At 37.8% G+C, this 23,524-nt stretch overlaps 1 protein-coding gene across 4 annotated transcripts; it reads right to left on the bottom strand.

Annotated features, from left to right (window-relative positions):
* Positions 1 to 8,436: 8,436 nt before the first annotated feature.
* On the bottom strand, positions 8,437 to 23,215 carry rxrba (retinoid x receptor, beta a). 4 transcript variants are annotated; one of them, XM_032579862.1, is made up of 13 exons: positions 22,993 to 23,215; positions 22,077 to 22,225; positions 20,575 to 20,807; positions 19,876 to 20,029; positions 19,596 to 19,775; positions 17,495 to 17,515; positions 15,382 to 15,542; positions 15,081 to 15,210; positions 13,841 to 13,973; positions 11,676 to 11,711; positions 9,943 to 10,034; positions 9,702 to 9,807; positions 8,437 to 9,581 (listed from the first exon to the last, which is right to left on the bottom strand). In XM_032579862.1, the coding sequence occupies exons 2-13, from the start codon at positions 22,090 to 22,092 to the stop codon at positions 9,434 to 9,436; spliced, it is 1,410 nt and encodes a 469-aa protein (XP_032435753.1). In that variant the 5' UTR covers positions 22,093 to 22,225; positions 22,993 to 23,215; the 3' UTR covers positions 8,437 to 9,433. The 4 variants fall into 4 exon arrangements, with proteins under 4 accessions (XP_032435753.1, XP_032435754.1, XP_032435755.1 ...); XM_032579863.1 differs by lacking the exon at positions 17,495 to 17,515 and having other exon boundaries at positions 22,993 to 23,214; XM_032579864.1 differs by lacking the exon at positions 11,676 to 11,711 and having other exon boundaries at positions 22,993 to 23,214.
* Positions 23,216 to 23,524: the final 309 nt, after the last annotated feature.

Genomic DNA, 23,524 nt, shown 5'->3' on the forward strand with positions numbered 1-23,524 from the left:
AGGGGAGGGAGGAGAGGGAGAAACAGGAGAGGAAGATACCGAGGGAGGAACTGGCAGAAGAGGCAGGGAGAGTGATTAGAAAGAGGTGGATGGAGAGAATGGGGAGATAATTCAAGCAAAGGAAGAGAGAAACAAAGACAGGATGAAAAGATAAAGCTGGAAACAACCAGAGGGACCACCAACAGTTTAATTCAGGAAGCAGTCAACTATAAATACTTTTCAACTTTAAACCCCTAACCTTGAAGCTTAAAATATAGCATCATACTTAATTTGGACACATTCAATAGGTGGAAATTATGATTAAAAATGATGAGCGCTCAGAAAGTAAGAAAACTCAGCAGCTACCTTCGTAATGCGGACGTGTAACTTACAAGGTTACGAGCTGATAGCGCCTTTTCTAAATCTGCTGCTGCTGACTTGGCTGAAAATGTCTTGTGGTTCTCAACAGAGAGGTCATTGTGCTTACTCCCTCTGCTGGCACCAGCCGGAACTACAGGAAACGATTCCACACAGGCAGGTTGGCCCTGAAATCTGCAACATGGATAATAATACTCCTAAATAGCACTAATAGTTTTCTATTAGAGAAAAGGAAATTACTGATTAGTTTATTATTTATAGCCCGTATACTCCAACTGCCAAGAAAAATCCCAAATTAAGTCTAATTGAGTTTTCAGGTAGCATGCAAAAATACCACTAAGGTTCAAAGGGATTTATTACAACAAGAAATTATAATTCAACTTTCAAAAATAAGATACGCAGTAGTTTTGAGTTATGTTGATTATATAGTCAGAGATGGGGGGGGAAAAGAGATCAAACTTCATATTTGTGTTCATTTTTATGTGTTTTAATGAGAGGCAGAGGGAATAGAGGCACCACTGTTGGATGAAATTTCTCTGGAAAGACTCCAATCTTAGCTGAGCTGCTTCCTTAAAGGTGAAGTTGAGTCAAACAGGTGCTACTAAGGAGAAACAACCACGGGAGGAGACAAGAGGAGGTGGAGCAGAGTTAGCAGACCACTGATGGTGGAAGTTAATCAGGAAAAGGTCAGTGCTCCCTCTAGAGGTTAATAGGTGGGAGTGCAGTGGCAGTGGTCAGCTGAGGCCCTGGGGTCCTGCTGGACTGAGCAGCGCATCGTTTCTCCTGGAGACTCCAGGAACCAAATGAAGGTTTTTATAATGTAGACGCTGAAATAAATGAGCTGTAAATTCTCTCATTGTTGTGGTTTTGTTGTATTTTCTACTAATATTATTATTCGGATCAGCTAGTATAATACATAACAAGTATGACGGAGTATTGGGGTCATATTATGAACAAATAAAAAAAACATTAAATTACAAGAATAATGTCACAAAATTACAAAAACTAAGTCATAATATGACGAGAAATAAGTCAAACAATAGAAGAAAGTTGTAATATTACGAGAATGAAGTTGTAATATGAATTTTTTCTCGCAATATTATGAATCTATTCTCACAATATTATTTTCATTTTCTTAGCGTAGCCCTAACGCTCTGTTGTAAATAAGAGTTACAAGTGCATTTTCTCTGAATAATAAACAAAAAACACTTCACATACAGTATTAAAACTTTTACTCAGACATTATACAACAAACAGAAACAAGATTCAGAATTAATGACTGAACAAAAAAAATATTATTCATATTTTTTTCTTCTTTCAATCCCCAAAGCACACAATAGTCAATCAGCTCCATGAGTAAAATGGAGTAGAATACAAACAGGACAGAGAACAGACACAAGAGAGAGAAACAGACAAATCAAACAGAAGAGTGACAAATTCAGTTCTGATTTTTTTTGTTGTCAGTTCTTGCATTTGTTTAATACTTTGTAACAAAGAAAAGGTGGACAGCATAGTCAGAGTAGATGGAGACGAGAAACAAGACGAAGAGCATTGTGTGAAAGTTTTAAGATGGAGAGTAAACGATTAAGGAAGATCCGAGATCTACTGGAAAATAGTTTTTTTTTTCTCTCAATCAATAACTGAACACTTGATCCAAGTTATTTAAGTCCTTGCCCCGTTTTCTCCCTCGTTTCTGATCAGAGCTCCATAAATCCAAGCCGTAAACCCCCTCATCCTCCAGGAGAGCTGCTATATTCAATCAGTCCTTCCTGTCAGGTTCCTTCATTAGTTTCTCTCTGCTTCTCTGACAGGTTATAGTTCCCAACAATATTCACAACACCAACCTATCAGAGAAGATCAGGCCCAGGGTTAGTCTCGCCCTATCTAATCGTTCCTTATTTGTATTTCACTCATATGTATGTTCTCAGGTTGTAGGACCCTATAAAAAGCACCAAATGATCAGCTTGAGCACCCAGAGGGGTCCACACCCTGGTCTACGTCTCTGCCCAGGTCCGCCGTCTCCACACAAGCTGCTATTTCCATTCCTATCAGGGCCTCTGTTCAGAAACGCACTACTTAGGCTAACGTTAGCGCACCGTCTTCACTGTGCGGCACAAGAATCACGATTTACACACATGACAAGGACTTAGTGGCCCTACATTAAAGATGGCTGCAAACAGCTTGGCAGTGATTGAAAACTGTGAGGGTGGTGAGTTTGGAGGCTGCATAGCACACACTGAACTTCTCTGATTAAACCAGCGCAGGCCTTGGCTTCAGAAGACGTGCAACAACGCCACCCTCGTGTCCAATCGACGCACGACCATCAATTTCAGTCAGATTAAAAAAGTATTTAATTAAAATATTTACTCATAAAAACACAAGAAGTTTCAAAATGTAACAAAGATGGCGACGGCAATGCTGCTACACAGTCTAAAAAAGGTGGCAGCATGCGCCTGCCTTGAGTGCACACTTGCAATGACAAACATTTGTGGGCGGGGCGGTGCGATTCGGCGGTCTCACCCGGTGATCGCGGATCGTCGCAGCTCTGCCGTCAAGTAACATAAGCAAAGAGAGACACGCAGCTCTGAATCCTCTTCACAACAGCTTCCCGTCAAAGAAAAAGCTTCACATCCTCAAGCAGTCCAACAACCAGAGGTTTAAGCTGCAAGTCTATTTATTCCCAGGCAAAGTCAAAGCGGGTGAGTGAAGCTGTAGCTATGGCAGCTGAGATGGGGCAAAACGACTCCAGGAGGCCGGGTTGTTGTAATAAAGCTTCAGGTCAACATAACAGCTTAAAAATTCAAATATACTTCCAACAACCCGCGATTTCACCCAACAACGCTCAGCACATCACAACCAAAGTTACAGTTTCTGCCAGTTAAAACGTGTAGCTGCAGATTAATGAACAAATGCATAAAAACATGGCCGCACATTGTTTTATAAACGCTCAACCACCAGCTCTGCTAAAGAGTTTTCCTGCTCAGCAAAGCTGGACGTAACTTAGCTTAAGAACCCGCACTGAGTCTATAGCTTTTATCACTGTATGATTATAAATCACTCAAAGCTAAGCTCTCAGCTAGATAACAAAAACACAGAAAGCAAAACATACATGTCGTATGGAGAGATGAGAAATGTAAATTACTCCTAATTAATATCATGTAACAGACAGAAATATAATGCAAATGTTGCAGAATAACTGTTTAATCATCTGAGTCGTGTTAAATAGTTTGCCTTCAGCTCATCACTGTTTTCATCCCTGGTTCTGAACGCTGTGCAGTAGCCGAAGGCTCAAACATTCAAGAGAGGAAGCTCCAAAAGGAAAAGCTTCAAACGGTAGAGAGAACTCATGCAGGCAGTTATCCAACAGTCAGCTTCACCACTGAGGTACAAGGAGAGGAGAAATAAAGAGACCCTCGTTTTGGGTTCCTCGGGTTCTGTCCTCAGTCCGACTGTTTCTAATCTAGATCACAGATCTAAAAGCTCAGCAGCTACAGAATCAGTCTCACTCAAAACCTGCATCAGCTCATATCCTCACACTACTAAAGCACAGACTCTACACTACACAATAAAAAAGGCTGGCAGACACCGGAAGGTCACCTAAATCATAAGTTCACCTTCATCTCACTTTCCTTTTGCCAACAGTCCGAGTCAGCAATGTTGCATAAAAAGCTGACTTTTTCCGCAAATAATAGAAACGCTACTAATTTGACCAAACGTATGCAGAGATGAAAGGAAACTGAAACAAGGTTAAAGTTACGCCAACTTTCTCCCATGATTAAAATAAATCACCTGTCTCACAGGTCAGCCGCAGCATCACACCGACGTGGAGGCCGGATATGAGGGGCCGTTTAGGACAAAATTTACGTTTTGTCTCTCACACACTACCAAAAACTCTCGCATACTCCAAAAAAGTAGCCACGCACACTCCAAAAAATTACGTTTTGTCTCTCACACACTACCAAAAACTCTCGCATACTCCAAAAAAGTAGCCACGCACACTCCAAAAAATTACGTTTTGTCTCTCACACACTACCAAAAACTCTCGCATACTCCAAAAAAATAGCCTCGCACACTCCAAAAAATTACGTTTTGTCCCTCACACACTACCAAAAACTCACGCATACTCCAAAAAAATAGCCTCGCATACTCAAAAAATTACGTTTTGTCTCTCACACACTACCAAAAACTCTCGCATACTCAAAAAAATTACATTTTGTCTCTCACACACTACCAAAAACTCACGCATACTCAAAAAAATAGCCACGCACACTCAAAAATTACTCACGCACATTCAAAAAATACTCAAATTGCGTATACACACACTACTAAAATGTCACACACACACACACAAACGTTAACTTTCTCGCTCACATACACTACTATCAGCTCGCTCACATACACTGTACTAACAGCTCGCACATTCACAAACGTTAACTTTCTCGCTCACATACACTACTACCAGCTCGCGCACATACACACAAACGTTAACTTTCTCGCACACATACACTGCTAACAGCTCGCACACACACAGACGTTTACTTTCTCGCTCACATACACTGCTAACAGCTCGCACACACACAGACGTTTATCTCTCACATACACAAGACTAAAGTTGAACACACACACAGTACTAAGACTCGTTTTATGAATGTGTGAGAGCGAGAATCTTTTTGAATGTGTGAGAGCGACACTCTTTTTGAATGTGTGAGAGCGAGAATCTTTTTGAATGTGTGAGAGCGACACTCTTTTTGAATGTGTGAGAGTTGTCACGGAAGAGGCGGGGCATAATTTTTGGATCAAACTGCGCATGCGTAGATCCTAAACTATAAGTTTCGATTGTTGACTCACTGTATGTTCTATTACTTAGTATATTTGTGCTTTTAAATATATATAGAACGTTTAACTTTCTTGTAGATTAAATGTGCTATAGAAATAAATGAATCTGATTGATTGATTAAAAATAGCAAAATTGCTGTAGTACAATCTGTCCACTGGGAATTTTGCTATTTTTAATCAATCAATCAGATTCATTTATTTCTATAGCACATTTAATCTACAAGAAAGTTAAACGTTCTATATATATTTAAAAGCACAAATATACTAAGTAATAGAACATACAGTGAGTCAACAATCGAAACTTATAGTTTAGGATCTACGCATGCGCAGTTTGATCCAAAAATTATGCCCCGCCTCTTCCGTGACAACTCTCACACATTCAAAAAGAGTGTCGCTCTCACACATTCAAAAAGATTCTCGCTCTCACACATTCAAAAAGAGTGTCGCTCTCACACATTCAAAAAGATTCTCGCTCTCACACATTCATAAAGAGTGTCGCTCTCACACATTCATAAAAAGTCTCGCTCTCACACATACATAAAACGAGTCTTAGTACTGTGTGTGTGTTCAACTTTAGTCTTGTGTATGTGAGAGATAAACGTCTGTGTGTGTGCGAGCTGTTAGCAGTGTATGTGTGCGAGAAAGTTAACGTTTGTGAATGTGCGAGCTGTTAGCAGTGTATGTGTGCGAGAAAGTTAACGTTTGTGTGTATGTGCGCGAGCTGGTAGTAGTGTATGTGAGCGAGAAAGTTAACGTTTGTGAATGTGCGAGCTGTTAGTACAGTGTATGTGAGCGAGCTGATAGTAGTGTATGTGAGCGAGAAAGTTAACGTTTGTGTGTGTGTGTGTGACATTTTAGTAGTGTGTGTATACGCAATTTGAGTATTTTTTGAATGTGCGTGAGTAATTTTTGAGTGTGCGTGGCTATTTTTTTGAGTATGCGTGAGTTTTTGGTAGTGTGTGAGAGACAAAATGTAATTTTTTTGAGTATGCGAGAGTTTTTGGTAGTGTGTGAGAGACAAAACGTAATTTTTTGAGTATGCGAGGCTATTTTTTTGGAGTATGCGTGAGTTTTTGGTAGTGTGTGAGGGACAAAACGTAATTTTTTGGAGTGTGCGAGGCTATTTTTTTGGAGTATGCGAGAGTTTTTGGTAGTGTGTGAGAGACAAAACGTAATTTTTTGAGTATGCGAGGCTATTTTTTTGGAGTATGCGTGAGTTTTTGGTAGTGTGTGAGGGACAAAACGTAATTTTTTGGAGTGTGCGAGGCTATTTTTTTGGAGTATGCGAGAGTTTTTGGTAGTGTGTGAGAGACAAAACGTAATTTTTTGGAGTGTGCGTGGCTACTTTTTTGGAGTATGCGAGAGTTTTTGGTAGTGTGTGAGAGACAAAACGTAAATTTTGTCCTAAATGGCCCCTCATAGCCGGACACCTTCTCTGAGGAACACCAGGGTCATCTGCTGGGCTGGACGCTAACAACGTCTCTAGGCGGCAAAACCCCACAGCTTCCCACGCTTGTCTCTAAAACCGGGTCTGACTCTGACTGGCAGAGCCAAACTCTACTAGAACACAGCTGGAAATCATTTTCCACAACTTAAAATCTACAACAAAGCCGATGGAGATCAGAATAAATCTAATAGAGAGGGAGAATGGTTGATTTGTCTGTGTTCTTGCATACTGTATTTGCATTGATGTGAATGTGCAGGTCTTTAAAAGACCATGGATGATTTAGCACCTGGAAGAAGACAGATGTACCTCTTCACTAGAATGACACCGCAAAATGTTCTCATTTCTATTAAATGTTGGCTAAAGAGGCGGTTAAATATACTTTAGAATATCAACACTTTTTTTTACTTAAATACAAGACCGCCAGAAAGGGAAGTAAATCTGTGTTTCCCAGTATTGCTCACATTCAAGGGTGTGTGGAGGGTTTTCTTCTAAACACTTTGTAGCTGCATTTGACTTTTTCACTGATTCGGTTCTTCACAAATTTCAATCACAGTAGATGTCAAGAGCTAATGTCAACAAAAAAGATAAAAAAAAAAAAAAAAAAAATCCAGCCAATCAGTTACTGGGAACGACAGGAATAAACTGGCAGAAGCTGGTGCAAAAAAGCAGCAATGAGGTGTGGTTTTGGCCCTGGTCAGTTTCATGTTTCGTGATTTCAAGAGATAAAAACGTGATGTTTCATAAACAGCAAAAAATAGAGCTTTAAATTTCTTGAAGCCACGTATTTCACAAGTGTGAGCAGGTCATCGTTTCTGCATGACTTCTCTGTTCGTTTTTTGGTATTATTTACAGCTATTGTACAAAAAGATTCAAGCCAACACGCAGCAAAACGTCCAAATCCACAGGTAGTAGGTGTAGGATTTCCATTATACTGTCGAGCATAAAGGGATTTCATTATTGCAACACAACTCAAGAGGTCCTATGTAATTCATTCATTGTGTGTGGACCACATTTAAACCGTTGGTTCTTCCAGGATCTGCAGACTCGCCACAGTCAATATCGCCTATCAGGTGAGATTAAAACTTTTTCCACTGTCACATCATTTCAGCTTGTTTCCATTTTCCAACTCTACTGATGGTTCGTTGCAAAGCTTTCAGCACCTCGTTTCTAAAAAACAACAGTAGAGTCACGTCGATTCAATTCAAACATCTTCAGCGTACAGACCAACGTCACTGCAACAGTCAAACGTCGGACGCATTTATTTCCTCACTGACTTGCTGACCAGAAGGCCACACACTCAGATACAAGCTGTCCAATTATTCACATGATTACTTTCAGGGCACAGAGAAAGATTTCCTCTTTCATGGCCACTGGATAAAATCTGTGCTGGTCATTAGGGCAGACACACATCAAGATTGCCGGACAAAATGTTTAACCACAAGGCTGCTTCACTAACATCTGCACCGAAACTCAGCAATCACTCACCGGGTTAAACATATAAGATTAAAAAATATGCAATAATGAGAAAACCCTACACTTAGTACCTTCAAGTTCATCTTAGGTGTTTGGAAGAGATGGTCATTTTTAGGGAACAGGAACATTTACACAGTTACAACTCACAAAAGTGCATAAATGACCACCAGAGAAGAGAAGAGAAGAGAAAAAAGAGGAGAAGAGAAGAGAAGAGAAGAGAAGAGAAGAGAAGAGAAGAGAAGAGAAGAGAAGAGAAGAGAAGAGAAGAGAAGAGAAGAGAAGAGAAGAGGGGTTCGGGGAACAGAAGATAAAAGAAAAAAATACTTTTATCTTTGCGTGAAGCTTTACTTCCTGTAGGCTTCAAGCGCCTTAAAATGCCAAACATCTGCCGAAGTAGAGATAAAATCTCAACTTAAAAATAAAAGAAACAAATTATTCAAGTCATTCTTCCTTTCTTACAAAGCCCGCTGTGCGCGTAAGGGTTGGAGGGGCTTCGCTTGTTAAACAAAGCACACCCAGCCCCCTTTTCCTAGATTTCAATGCCTTAAAAAGCGCTCATTTCATGAGTACAGTACTTCAAAATAGAAACTCAAACAAGTTTCAGCATGACTATTTAAAAAAACCCCAATATTTCTATGTTTACCCGATTGAATAAAATCGCTTTGATGATGTGTTTGCAAGTCCTTAAAAGGAGATTTTGTTGTGACGCTGGACAGTTGATTCAAATGCTTTGCACCTGATCTTCAGCTAAAATCACATAAATAACTAACCAGCTAGTTATGAATATAAGAGACAGAGGTGCAGCGAGCAGCAACTGTAAGTAACCAAAGTGAAAAGAAAAGGAAATCACCAGTTATGCAGAAGCAAAATCCCACTGTGAGATGAAGATGTGAAAACTAACGTCTAATTTAAATTAAGACATTTTTTCTTGTATGTGTGGGATCATTTCTTGAGTCAACACTCCTGTAGAAGAAAACTGAGGAAACTGAGGAAAATCCATGCGTGTATGTGTGTGTGAGCATTAGCAATTATTAAATTCAAGCTCTTTCTGTGTATTTGTTAGATTCTTTTTTCAGTTCAGGTATCCCGTTTCGGAGAACTGCAGGTGCATGTGTGACTGTATGTCCGTGAACACATAATGAAGCGTATGGTGACGGGTAACGTGTGTGTGTGTGTGTTTGGGTGTAAAAGCTGGCAGAATAAAACCAGCGGTGCTGCAGTTTAGCGAGGCCCAGCAGGAGGAGCCAGCGAGCAGACGCTGGAGGCCGTGTTGGTAATCCTGGTGTGCGTCGGATCCTGACCGGTCTGAACGCGGCTCCTTTAAGTCAGCTGGTGAGGCGCCTCGAGCATCTCCATCAGAAAGGTGTCAATGGGCGTGTCACCAATCAGTTTAAAGAAGAATAGATGCTCCAGGCACTTTAGACCGATGGAGCGCAGTGCTGGGAGTCGGAGGAGGAGCTTGGCAAACCTGAATGGAGGATAAATGGGTTAATGAAAAATCAGATACTCAGAAAACTGAATTTACTGGACAATGAATAACCGTAAAAAATGTTCTGTTCGTCTAAAAATGTTTAAAGTTTTACTGTACCTGCCCTGCTGGTCAGGGTATTTCTGTTTGCAGTACGCTTCAAGAGACGCATAAACTCTCTCTCGCAGAAGCTCCACCTCACTGGGGTTGGACAAACCTTTGGCATCTTTCAACAGGAGAAGAAAAATATACAATCAGTACATAGAATTCAATCCATTTTAGATGCTTCTCCATGTAAAATAACCTGAATATCTGTCTTGAGCTGTTTTAACGAGGGTTTTGATATAACAACAGTCTTTACCTGGGTTAAAGAGAATAATAGCTCGAAGGCAACCCAGCTCTGACTTGTCCATCTGCATATCTCTCATTTTGCTTACAAGCTCTGTCAGAACCCTGAAGAGAAAAGAGATATGCAGTAGGGCGATACATACAGCAGGATGCCACAATGGTGGAATTCATTAAGAGAACAGAAGTAGAGGAAAGAATGAAAGAAAAAAAGCAGAATATTAAAAAATGAGACACGGAGGAAATGACTTCTAAGACAAACAGACTCCATAGTCCCAGAAGGTTATTCATAATTGCTTCTCAGTGATTATCACATTAGGTATGGCATGGCTGAACTGCTGGTTCTGCACAAGAAAATAAAGAAGGGGGGAAAAAAAAAAGGTTTTATACCAGAGTGGCAAATCTAACGGCCGCCTGAGAGCTGGTCTGCTTAAACACAGATCTACTAGAAAATGTGAAGGTTGATAATGTAGACGTTAAAATCTGAAACTGACCACAACTGCTGAGGAAACAGTAACACAAATCCATTTTAAATACATAAACATTTAGATTTAGCAAATTTTATTTTAAGCACAAGTTTGTCATCCAGAGATCAACATTTTTAACTGCTGCTGCTATTCAGTTTGAGCTTTTAGCACTTCTGTTTGTTTTTAATTTGCTTGGTAATATCTAAATAAAAATACATTTTTTTGACTTTTTAAGTATGGAAGCTGAAATGAAACCTTCTGCTTTTATATTCTCACAATTTGCTTTATATGTTCCTTATGTGCATATTTAACTTCGGCTAAATAAAATATGTCAATTTAGGATTCTGGGTATTATCCACTCCTGACATCTGAATTCACAAAAACTAAGATGTTCAAAAACATGCCTGAAACATCTGACTTGTCTTTGTAACATTTCAACACAATTTTGTTTATCAACATGTATAAACAAAAAAATAAAATAGCATGCTTTGTGAGAAATGTAAGAATTTATTAACAGCATCTCACAGAAATATAACCTGTAATAAAAATACAAAGAAACCATAAAAAAGGATTCAGAGAAACAAAGTCATGCAAATTAGGGTCTGATTACTTACTGATGGATCATCTAAGATCCGGATGTTTTACTGTTTAATGTATTTTCACAGGCATCACCATTACAGTACCATATAAATGGTTTATATCCACACTGACGGTGTAGATTAAATTGGTTTGGAAGTTAGTCGTATAAAATAAGGAAAGAGGAAATTTTCCAGAACGTATGAAAAACACATGCTACTGATGTGATGAAATGGGTTTGCCCAATCACAGGTGGCGTTTACTGACGCAGGCCAACACAATTTCCACAAACCTCCACGGTAAAGTAGCATAAATAAAAGAACTGAGGACTGGTGGAATATCATTTCCATCCAAACACAAATCATTTGACTCCACTATTATGTTGGAAACAACAGCTTTAAAAAATCCAATTCACTCTTTTCCGTTTTGCTGTTTTTGTCTCAGAAAGCATCTGATGTCAAACACGATGGGCAGAACATTCCTCTAATGTTCATATGCAATAAAAGCCATAAAAAGAAGAAAAAGTCAAGCTAGCTATATGACCAGGCTGAGTAGTTTCTGTTCAGATTTTTATGTTGTACCAAGGAATCATAAAAGTGTTGCTACGATCTAGAAAGAGCTTTAAAGCCTCAACTTCTCTGTTTATTTTCACTTTGAGTCAAAGAGGAGGGGTTCAAGAGAAGTGTTTGTGTAGTGGAGTAATTACCTGTCAAATAGGGCCCCAACCTCAGCATTGTTCGCCCTGTGTATTCAATCACAATGTGTTATTACAATGTCATTGCACAGATGGTCATTACAGTATTCTGCCTGTGTGCTGAGAACTTCACCTCTACATGTAGCCCATGCTTAGACATGACTTCATCACTTTAAAACTGAACTCATTTGAAATCTATTGTCTGGATTTTCTGCTGTGTTGTACATAAACCAGAACACTGTTTGGGGTCAAATGCTTTATAAAATAATTAAAAAGTAAATAGAACAAAATCATGATGTTCCTATATCTTTTGGTAAGGAGGAGGAGATTATGATAAATGTCAAATTATTAATAGTAGAAAATTACAGATGAATCCTCTGACTAGTGAAAATGTTTGAAATGTTTCCCTGATCCTGATTTGCATAAGAATAAATTTTAATGTTTAACATGATGTAGTTCTATACTGTATTAAAACTAAAAGAGAAAATAAATTTTGACATAATTTTAACTGACAAATGGAGGCATTGTGCTTCTTTCTTCCTTTTAAAGCACTTAAAAGCGAGTCAAAAAGTAACCACTTCTTTTTGGGGTTTTGGGCAAAAAAATTAAAACTAAAAATTCTTGTCTCCAAAGGCGATGTGATCAAACTTAAAATAGAAATAAAAATTGTTCTAACTGACACAAAAAACAAGCAAGTTTAAGAATCTAATCCTTCCTTGTTTGTTCATGATGACAGTAAACAGGCCTATTTACTTTTAAAGCCACAGTTGTAAATTATTCTAAACAGGCGAAACACGTCAGGCATTAAAACGCCTTTAATTACTTTAATAACAATTCACACATATGATGCCTTGATGCAACCTGAGTGTGTTTACAAAACGTCAAATGGCACAAAGTAGCGTTTTGTTTATAATATGTTGGATCAGATTTGAGAGCGTAGATGATGATCACACTGTTCTGTAGATCAAATGTCTGAATAAAACTTTAGCTGCATCTCTGATCCAACAGACCTGAATCACATGACTAACTCGCTGCCAACGTTAAGTATTGAGAGTTAAAAGTTAAAAATTAAATGGATAAATGCATAATTAATTAAATGTACCATAACACATATAAAATAATCTAGTTGCAGGATGAGATCTGAGTTTTGAGGTAATTATCAGCAGAAAATGAATGACTTCCAGTTAAACAGATTTACATAAAACCATTCAAATCTACAGCAATCTAACTATTTATAATTAAATATTTATAGTGTAATTGACAGTGGATTAACACGTTGTGATCAGACTTAGATTTTTTTAGGAAGTTCGGACATCTGCAGCAATACATTTTAATCAAGGCGGATAAGAAACTAATACATGGATGGAAGCAGATAACAGATATAAAAGCTTCTTAACACTTTAAATGAGAAAGCCGTACTTTACCTAAGCCTTGCTTTTTAGCGGTAATCATCATAAAATCACCTATGTATGGTTTATCGCATTAGAAAATGTCTTCAAATTAAGATAAAATACCAAAAACAAAAAAACTTAAAAACACACACATGCTTTATAACATTCACAATAACAGGTTGCACGCTTAACATCAAAATTAAATCATTTTAAGGAAACTGCTATGAAATCTTCATTTGTTAGTATTTTTCCATTCTCCAGCCATCATTATTGGATTAATACATTCTACAGTGGGTGCTACGCCACTAACTCAGGATGGGCATGCATGTTCATGGGTAAGCATTAACCACCAGCTTCCCTCGCCTTGCATGCGCTAAAGTTGGACAGCCAGAACAAAAAATTAAAACAATTTAAAAAAAAAACAAGCAGAATCTTTCAGCCAATGCAGAACACAGCAGTTGCAGCCAACCAAAGATGAGAAGATACTATCCTAAGAACTTAGCCCCGTCAATAATTAATAAACTAAAATAGCATTAAACACTAAACCAGAGTATAAAACCATTGAGACAAATGATTGTTAAACTGCAAGATAAAATTAAAGAAGGATACTAAATTTTATCTCTTAGTATGGGATAACAATATTGTACAGATCAATTTGAATAAAAATATACTTATAATGTCAAATCCCTCCAGTTATCAGTATTTTTATACATATATCTGTAGAATGATGAGGAAACTTTTAACTGTTGCATATCTTTTTCTTCTATACATGCATATGTAAATTACCTGTCAAATATGGCTCCGACCCCTGCGCTGTGAGCGCTGTTCCTGTGGACATGGAGGCCAGTGGCCAGTAAAATGCCGTCCTTCACCGAGATGGAGCGATGGGAGAAGGAAGCAATCAGGAGCTCATTCCAGCCTGTTGGAGAGTCGGCGTCTCAGTATCTGAACTGAGTTACAGCTTTAAGACAAGCTGCAGTTTGTCTTAAAGAATCTTTTTCTTTCTTTCTTTGTCTCTTTCTTTCTCCAGTCATTTCTAGAGCTGTTTAACCATTATAATGTCTAGCAACGTCTTAATTTTAATCAAAAGTAGCTTAATCATTTAAGGTTAAAAGCAGCAAAGTCTTATGAAATACTTTAAATTCTACTAAAACTAAATGTGTTAGAATAGTTGCTAATAAATAAAAGAAACCTGACTTTCTGGCGGGTTTTACACAAATAAGGCAACAAGATCTGTGACCATCCTTAACTTATAAGGACGATCTGCGAAGTAAAGTCTGAACACACTGGAGACGGTTTCATCCATACTTAAAGAGATTGAGAGAGTGAAAATTTTTTGTGACTGCATGAGAAAGATTTTAAAGTTGAACCACTATTAAATAAATTTGTTTGAAAATTATTGTTTAGTTTATCAGGATTGTTTTTGTATTGGATTTGCAGGATTCATCTTCTTATATGGTACGAGAAAAAACAAAACCTGATGTCAGGAAGCAACGTAGAAAACATGTTGCATTAAAAAAAATAAAAATAATAAGTGGTTCATAACACATCAGATTTGTCAACATTTTGAATAATAAGTACCTTTTCCAAATCCCACCATTTGACCACTTGTGTTTTGCCATCTAGATGAAGGATTAAATTAGCTTTAATGATTTCTTATACTTTTTATAATAATTGTTTTGGAGCTTCCTTTGTTTTATACTTGCTGTTTGCATTGACTGTATTTCGTATTGACAAAATGTGTGTAGTTATATAATTTTTAACCTTCTTTTGTAAAACCTTTGTTTGTTTTTAGCATGACAGATTATTCCTTGTCCAAGGGCAACAGAGAGAAAACAGCCTTTTTGCTGATTCTGGTGCATTTACAGAAATATTAATGAATGTGTTTGTATGTGCCATGTATATTAGCACATTTCAAATTTCAACCAGTTTGTTATATTTTAAGACCAGGATACAGGTTTAAGCTACAGAGGATAAAATCCTCATAATATCAAGTTATGACACTACAGTTGTGACCAAGACTAACCAGCGCGGAGCAAGATGACCTGGTCATCCAGAGGAAGCTCAGAGAAGTGAGGGATCCTCTTGGCCCACTCCACCAGAGTGAAGAGCTGCTTGTCTGCTGCCTGGCAGATGTTGGTAACCGGATCGTTGGGCTGAATTGTATAGAAATGGAGAATTAGAGCCAATTTATTTTTATACTCTTAGGAACATTCTCCTAGGAATATTTAATTAGACTTGAAGAAGAATAACAAATTAGTACTTTTAAATATCTTTAAACTTTATAATTAATTCAGGATTTAATTTCTAGTATCGTAGTTACTCACAGAGCTTCCGCCTGAACTTCCATCTGCATGAAGCTCCGTCTTTTGCTCTACAGCCATCTCAGCTTCCAAAATCTTCTCCACCGGCATCTCCTCGTTCACTGCGCTGGTCGACTCCACCTCGCCTTCGCGCTCCTTGTTTCTCTGCCGCTCCTCCTGGACAGCTGCAGAGCGAGGGATCGGAGCGGGAAAGGAGGAGCACGGGATCAACAATATTGCAGGAAAGGGTGAGAAAAGTAGAGAAAGTGTGATGAGGATGAGGAGATTGGGTGAATGAAAGCAGGACAGAAAATGTGAAGGACATAAAAGATTAATGAAAACAGTAGAAAGAAGGGCATTGGTTTCAAATATGGACAAAATGTGTGGATGACGAGAAGAAAAAGATTTATAAAGATCAGCACCAGAGAAAGAAGCAGAAAGAGAAGCAGAGAAATGAAAGAGGGATCAGCATGAAAACATGCAAAAGTCAGTCAAACATTAAACATTTCTGTTCTTTTACTTTTCTGTATTTTGGGAACATTTTAATTCACACAACCCACTTTAACTGGTGCAAATGCAGTGGAGACAATTAAACATTAAAATCATGAATTATTTGGTTGCAAAATAATGAAACTATTGTCCAAGAAAAACATGTGATACAACTGAAGCAACGTAACTCCTGAACATGAGTTTATATTTACAATCAAGGATTTGTTTCACTTCACCAATGTCCTCATTATGCTACACAACAGAATACATAACAGCCAAATAACTCAACAAATCCATCACACAATAATATGAAATTTAATCATGGCAGTCAATTATTAATATTCCGTAAATAAACATTTTCATAGAAATCAGTAATAACCATTTAAAGCAGCGGTACACAATTTTTACCACTGACAAAATATTATAAAAACCACTTATTGCTAGTTTATCTTATTTGATCCCCAAAATAGTCCAGATATTTTAATCCTCCAAAACATAATGAGATAAATTATCTGTTGTGAATGTAGTACTGGGTGATAAAATTACCTGAAGTCTGTTCATTTGGCCTCATTAACCTAATTGCAGTTCATGGTTTGAATGTCCTCAATACAACACGTATTCTTATACACATATTCTGTAAAAATGGCAATAAAACAAGGATGTTGAGGGAGTTTTCCACTAGTAACTTATTTGACTGTTATAGATGCAGAAACACATTCATTAAATGAATCATCTTATCCTCCAGACACGCCCTGTTGCTACCAATATAACATTTTCAATATTTTTCCTCCAGTTTATGAATAATGTTTGATTTAAGATGTTGCATCTGCTTGATAGTTTCAGGGTAAATCCTGATTTATGCCCCCAAGGAATGCTGTTTCAATAATAATAATAAAAAAACGTTCCTAAAACTGTGATTACAAGAAGTTTTATGTATTATTGAAAATAGTTATTACTCCACGGACGCCCTTGGGTTGAAATCAGTTAAATGTGTAAAAGTAATATTTGATATTGATTTAGTGTGATAAATTTTTATTGCAAAACAGTAATCCTTTGCTCCTCTGAGCTCTCTAGCGCCCCCCAGGCTGGAAATCACAGCCTTAAACACTTTCAATAGCAGCCTTTACTCAGGCAAGCGCTTTAAAAAAACTATTTGCTTTCACAACAATCTGCTCTCATCAACTAGGGAAATGGAGAGAGAAAATTAAATGTTGTGCAACTAAACCACAAACGCAGAAAATGAGCGTAAATAAAAGAAAAAAATGCAGAAAATTAAACATTTCTACTTAAAGCCCCACAAGCATCAAAGTCTCATTTAGCCTCTGAACAAATGTGGAACGGCTCTGTGGTTGATGGCAGGAAATATGCCCTAATTGTGCAGCAATCAGATGGGAGTAGAATAGCTTTTTAAAGAATGGGGATGATTAAAGAAGAGTTTGTATATTTGGCTAGCTGCGCGTCCACAAAGGGTGAAAATACCTATGGAAGTCATTCAAGGCTTGCTCTGGGATGCCTCTGAGGCCTGGCATTAAGCTACGGAAAAATATTTTAAATGAGGTCCTTCTAAGCGACAGCAGGCGTAATATGCCTCTATGCCTTGATCGCTCATACAGACAGCCACACCCCCCTCCCTCTCTCTTCTCCTTACATCTGTCGTTCATCTTGGCCACTACAGAAGGAGGGAGGGGGAGAGAGAGAACGAGAGGAAACACAAAAGAGGAAGAGAGGGGGCAAGGGGTTAGTGTTTATAGGACTCATCCACCCCACATCCCCCTCTCGCTCTTCCCATCCTCTACTGTAAACACGTCACCCCCCCTTCCTTCAGAATATCAACGTCTCTGTTTATCACGCTGCTCAGGTAGCAATCAAATAGACATCATCTCATTTGTCCAGGTAGACGCACTAAAACGGACACCGAATATCCAAGCCCAAACAGAAAAAAAAAATTACAGATTATGTAAGTGATGCTTGGTTGTTCTACATTGCCAGATTAATTTATAATCTGTCAGAATTGAGAGCAGCGCTGTAGAGACAGACCAATCAGTGTTTTCCACAAACTGACCAGAGATTACACAGAACCATTCAAAAATTATTCAGCTGCTGTGACTGCAAGGACAATTAAAGCAGAAATGCTGTTTCTCTACATTGTGATAGTTTCTAGTCTTTCAGTAGCAAAGAGCAACAAAGATTAATTATAATCTGATCTGATATATTTTATTTTTAAATAACTGCAACAGACGGGGAGGGCCATTTTAGATCAAATTATTGTAATTTTAAAACATACAGAGAAAAAAAAAAAGAATTATAAAAAATAACTGAGAAAAATGATATGGAAAGATATGTATTCCTGACAGAGACAATATTAAATATTGACCAGGTCTGTGATGAAAATAAAAAAAGAACCTATACTGTCAATATTGATGCAATGATAGGTTTTTAGGGCTGCATATTGTGTCACAAATTTTATCACAAGGAAGAGGCCGGAGAGCAACAGAGTTAGCTAAGAGTTAGCACCAATACATCCAGTGACACTTCCTGTTTAAGGCAGAATAAAATGTTTTAAATGGCAAAAAGGTGATAAATTAACTACAACCAAGTCGTTTCAATACCAAAACCAAAAGGCACCAGCCAAATGAAATCTTTTCCAAACAAATCTTGTTGTTATAGCAACATTCATCAATATTATCACATATGACATGTTATCTTAATATTTTGCAGCCCTAATTGTTTTTATTGGTATCACATATTGTCAAATATTACAACTAATGAGTTGAAAAAAGTTCAGTAAAATATGCAAGAACTTCCTATAAAGACCTTTAGCCTGTACATTTTCACTTTACATGGCTAAAGTATCATTAATTTAGGTCAAATAAAGCTACACGAAATATTGAATTGTACCTTGGAGTGAAATTCTAGCATAACATAATAAAAATATGTTATGAGATAATAAAAATACACGGGTAATCTGATTGTTTCTTAAACTTCTTAAGTTTAAGAGAACTGACCTCAGGTGGACTGGCTTATGAAAGGCCCTGAAATGATTTGCAGGGAAAACCCGAATGATGTTGTAAATCATTCAGTCTGTTCCACGTCTGAATGTTTATGGTTCACTTTTAAAATTTAAATAGTGAAAGACTCACTAACAAGTAATTCCACAGTACGAGTTTTATACAGAACAGTCTTTAATTTAAGCAGAATGGTTATGTGCCATACTTATTCAAAGAGCTAGTCATGGGTGTTCAAGTTTAACTGCTGCACTTTCAGGTTTTTCTGTTTGCACAACTTATCTGATGTATTCAAAAAACGAGCATTAGTGTTTTGATACTCCAAAAACGACCCGTCAGCAGTTTCCTGACTCTCTTTACCCCAAAGATTATTTACTTTGTTATTTAAAAATCTTGAACTAAATAACATAAAAAAACAAAACAAAACACTTTTGGTTTTGATCAACAGTAAAATAATTTCAGGACAGAAAAAAACTTTGCCTGTGAAAAAGGCTGATGATTTTAAAAGATTTTTGGGTGGAAGACATTCACAAAACGTGTTCTTCTACTGAACTGCAAGTTAAAGAAAAACAAACGGAAAAAAATTGAAGAGGATCTGAACGAACATCCCAACCCCAGAGTGCTTAAAAGAAAGCTATTGATATATTTAAAACCTGTCCCTTTCTGTTGCTTTTTTTCTTATGAAACAGAACATCTAACTTTGGAATAAATGGAAGTCTCTGGATCTTTCTGATGCTTTCTCACCTTCTCTCTTCATTCCCATCGCCAGGCATTTCTGATAGCGGCAGTACTGGCAGCGGTTCCTCTGTCTTTTATCAACTATGCAGTCTTTATTGTCCCGACAGGTGTAGGTTAGGTCTTTTCGCACTGTTCTCTTGAAGAAGCCTTTACAGCCCTCACAGCTGTAGACGCCATAGTGCTTACCTGAAAAGCAAACGTTGAAGTAGTTAGAAAAAGTCAGTCAAACAACTGCAAATTTCTTAAATGTTTCACTAGAACAGTGGAACTGAAGAGGTTTACAGACCAGAAGATCTGTCTCCACAGATGGAACAAAGGCGTTTCTGAGAAAGCATCGGCCCTGGGCTGTGGGAAGACAGCTGCTTCAAGCCAAGAGGAGGTTTCACATCATCGGAGCTGCTCACTGCATGGAGCCCTGACATGGTCACTGTTGAGTTAATCTAATAGACAAAAGACAATAGAAAGAATTTGTTTGTTAATCAAGATCAATCCTTGATTAATTATTCTTACCCCCATTTAAAAAATTGGATTTGCCATTTTGTCCCAAACTATTTTCATATCATACAGTAAAACAAAGTCAGATCATGAACATTCATCAAACCAAAACAACAAAAGTAGCAAATAGGTGTATTAAAAGCAATGGTTACATATTTTCCTCCATTCAATGTTTCTCCATCCCTTTAGGTTCCACCTCTGTTGATGTTTCACTCTAAAAATCTGACAATAAACAATAAGAAAAAGTTTAAACCTAAAATATAGGTGTCATATATGTGTCTCAAGATAAATTTAGAAGGGAAAAAAGGAATGAGTAATAATTTAGTGGGTGTAAAATCAATACCGAAAAAAGGGAATGGCAAATACACAGAAATACAGGAGCCAAAATTGTCCAAAAATCTACTTTTGCATATTTTGGAATCTCCTAAACTAAAGATTTTCATTAGATTACTGGATATACTTTTTGTTTTTTCTTGACAGCCTAGCTTACCTGGGGGCTGCTAATTGGGCCATATCCCACTGACGGTGTGCCAGGTAGGCAGGGTGAGTCCAGTGATGAGCTAATAACAGAAAAGGGAGAACCAATGCTACTGATGGGACTGTTGACCCCTGTGGTGGTGTTGGGTGGCAGTGAAGTCATGGAAGCTGCAGAGGGAACCAGCGGCGGGGAGCGCTGGCCCGAGGGAGGGGAAGACACAGACGAACTGTCTGGACTGCGAGAATCTGACGAGAAAAATAACAGAGAGAATGTAAAAGAGTTTCATACACAAGTGCAACGTAAAAAGGTGACAGAAACCTGCTGTCAGCTGAACGGTTTTTAAGCAAAATACACAGTGTGGAAAATCACTGACAGTTTAACTATTTTGATATCAAATCATGAACTGAAGCTTTAAAATATAAAGAAAAACATTTCTTTATTCAACTGATCCATCAAATGATTTACTGAAGTTTCCAAATTGCATCGTTTTAGATAAAAAACTGCAAAACAGCATTTAAGATCAAACTGACATAAATTTTCCATGTGGTTCTGAAACTAACATGCATTTTTTAAACATCAGGCAAAAAATGTAATAGCACATGGCAACAGCATAATTACTAATTACAGTATAATTAATTAGAGTGGACAACAAAAATCAACATTTAAGAAATCTTTTCATTTCAACAATCTGAATTTATTCATTTTATTTTACACAACCAGAAGTCAGACCGACAAATACTGACAGATTTGACAATGATAAATTCCACCACAGTGTTTGTTATGATCACTTCAAAATGTTGACACTATCATCTGTCGCTGTCTAGACTGCACTGTCCCTGCTTTATGCTGGTTTTTGCCTCGTCTGTTTATTTTTTCTTGATAAGACGAATCAGCTGACGAGACCAGTCCTTATAACACTGCTCACACTCATAAACAAGCACAACACTCTCAAAAGTTAATTTCTCATAAAGTGAAATAAATAACATTTGTAAGCTGACTATTATAGTTTGTGTATTATGAGTAAAAACTCATAATACACTAATAAAGATTCATAGCTGTTAGTTTTATTAGATGACAGTTAATAAACTCTAGAGTTAACACGGCTATAAAACAACTCCTAGTAAAGAAATAAAACATAATATATATATATTTTTTTTTTTAATCTTTGGACTCAAACATTAAGATTTTTTTTATTCTAAAAACTTATAACAACCATTTGCATATTATATTGTTGCTTACATTGTAACATTTGGGCAACGAAATAAAATCATGAAACAATTTTTAATGCTAAAAATAAAACATGTTACAACCCGCTTTGCTATTTTAGGATGATAATTTGGAGAAGTGAGCAAGTGTTGCCAGGGTGTCTTATTATAACCATGGTTTTGTTAATGCTGATTTTATTGCAGGTACTAATATGTATGCAAGTATACACTTTTAATAATTAATACAAATATTGCTTCTCGTGAACAAACCATTAGAAATAAATAGATCTGTGTCGTTTTTTTGCTCACCTCTGCTGTCTCCCATGATGGTGGTTGGGGCGCAGGGGCTGCTTGGCAGCGTCAAGCCGGCGTTCCTTCGTCTCTAACAGCCCACTATCAAACTCGAGACCGCGGACTGAGGCCCGGGCCGGAGTTGGTTTGGGAAACCAAAAACGGGTCTGAAATTCCAACACAAGGAAGAGCAAGAAATAAAAATAAACATATGAGGCTGACATTTCAGTGACGGCAATCAGAATGAAACAGTTGTGCAAATGATTGCGATTACTTAATCTGCTGCTCCCAGAAGACATAAAAGCGAATCTGTTGATTTTTTTTCTGGTCATTTTGTGTAACGTTACAGTTTGGCTTTGAAAAGCAGCCAGCTGCTCAGCTGGTGCCAAGAACGTCCTGTCCGGATATATTACAGGGTTGTAATAGCTCAATATTAATCTAACAGCATGTTACTGACGTAACACATTGTGCGTTTATCACAGTGATTAAAACATCTCACAGCAACACAGAGCCCTGACAGATGGCAACAAACCGCTGCTGCTGTGAGACAGCCAGTCGGTGGGGCTCGTAAACTAGCCAAGCTAACGTTACAAGAAAACTTAAAATATCAGACTGTGCCGTACAAATAACTTGTTTTACTTATTTTTCAATGTGAAATCAAACGCAAAGCATTCGGTACACAGTTTAAAGAAAGTTGATATTTCTTGTCAAGTTTAGAAACCATAAATTAGAGTCTGTTTTAAGTTGGCAAGGTAAGCTAGCTATGTTTAGCCAGCAAGCTAACTAGATAGCTAAAGTGGATCAGAGGAAAACAGGACAGACAAGAACAAACCGGATTATCGCTGGCAGTCCTGCCTCTGTCTCACTCTCTCGCATATATGCTAGCTGAATTAGCTAAATGCATATTTATAGCAAATAAAAACGGATTACTGACGGTTTAACGGCGCAGCTCCTTCGCATGAAAAGATGTGGCGACTAGGCCCGGTGTGTGTCTATCTCTCCCCCCACTTTGCCTCGCACTCAGCCCTCCCTCCCTTCCTCCTCCTGCGCCGATGAAAACATGATGATGGTGGAGGATTTGGCTTAGTGCTCCTGTACAGCTGAACATTGGCCCCGAAAATCACAGCAACAGCAACAGAGCATCCTTCGGAGAGAGGATGTGTGGTCATGATGCGCCTCACGTCTCTGAGAGAGGGAGACACATCCAGTGCAAGAGGTCAGGAGGTCAAGACAAGTTCAGCTTTGCATTTCAGTAGCTCCAAAGGTTATTGTCGGACATTGGTGACTTCATCAGTTTCGTTATTGCTTGAACCAGTGTGTACTCTTATGCAATACACAGAGTTTTATTGCACCAATATTCCTATAATCGCTGCTGAGTAAACACATAAATGACGTGATTTTATTATTATAACTTTAGTTTTGAGTCCAATGATTAAATAATAAAAAATAAATAAAGGGCTAAGGGG

This window comes from Xiphophorus hellerii, chromosome 13, assembly GCF_003331165.1.
Source record: "Xiphophorus hellerii strain 12219 chromosome 13, Xiphophorus_hellerii-4.1, whole genome shotgun sequence".
Classification (NCBI taxonomy): Eukaryota; Metazoa; Chordata; class Actinopteri; order Cyprinodontiformes; family Poeciliidae; genus Xiphophorus; species Xiphophorus hellerii.

What these genes read in the sequence shown, in the direction of transcription:
- rxrba (XM_032579862.1), bottom strand. An exon ending in CTGTGGAGACAGATCTTCTG is followed by an intron (nt 19,776 to 19,875) that starts GTCTGTAAACCT and finishes TTTGCTTTTCAG; the next exon opens with GTAAGCACTATGGCGTCTAC. An exon ending in TACCCTGACCAGCAGGGCAG is followed by an intron (nt 9,582 to 9,701) that starts GTACAGTAAAAC and finishes TCCTCCATTCAG; the next exon opens with GTTTGCCAAGCTCCTCCTCC.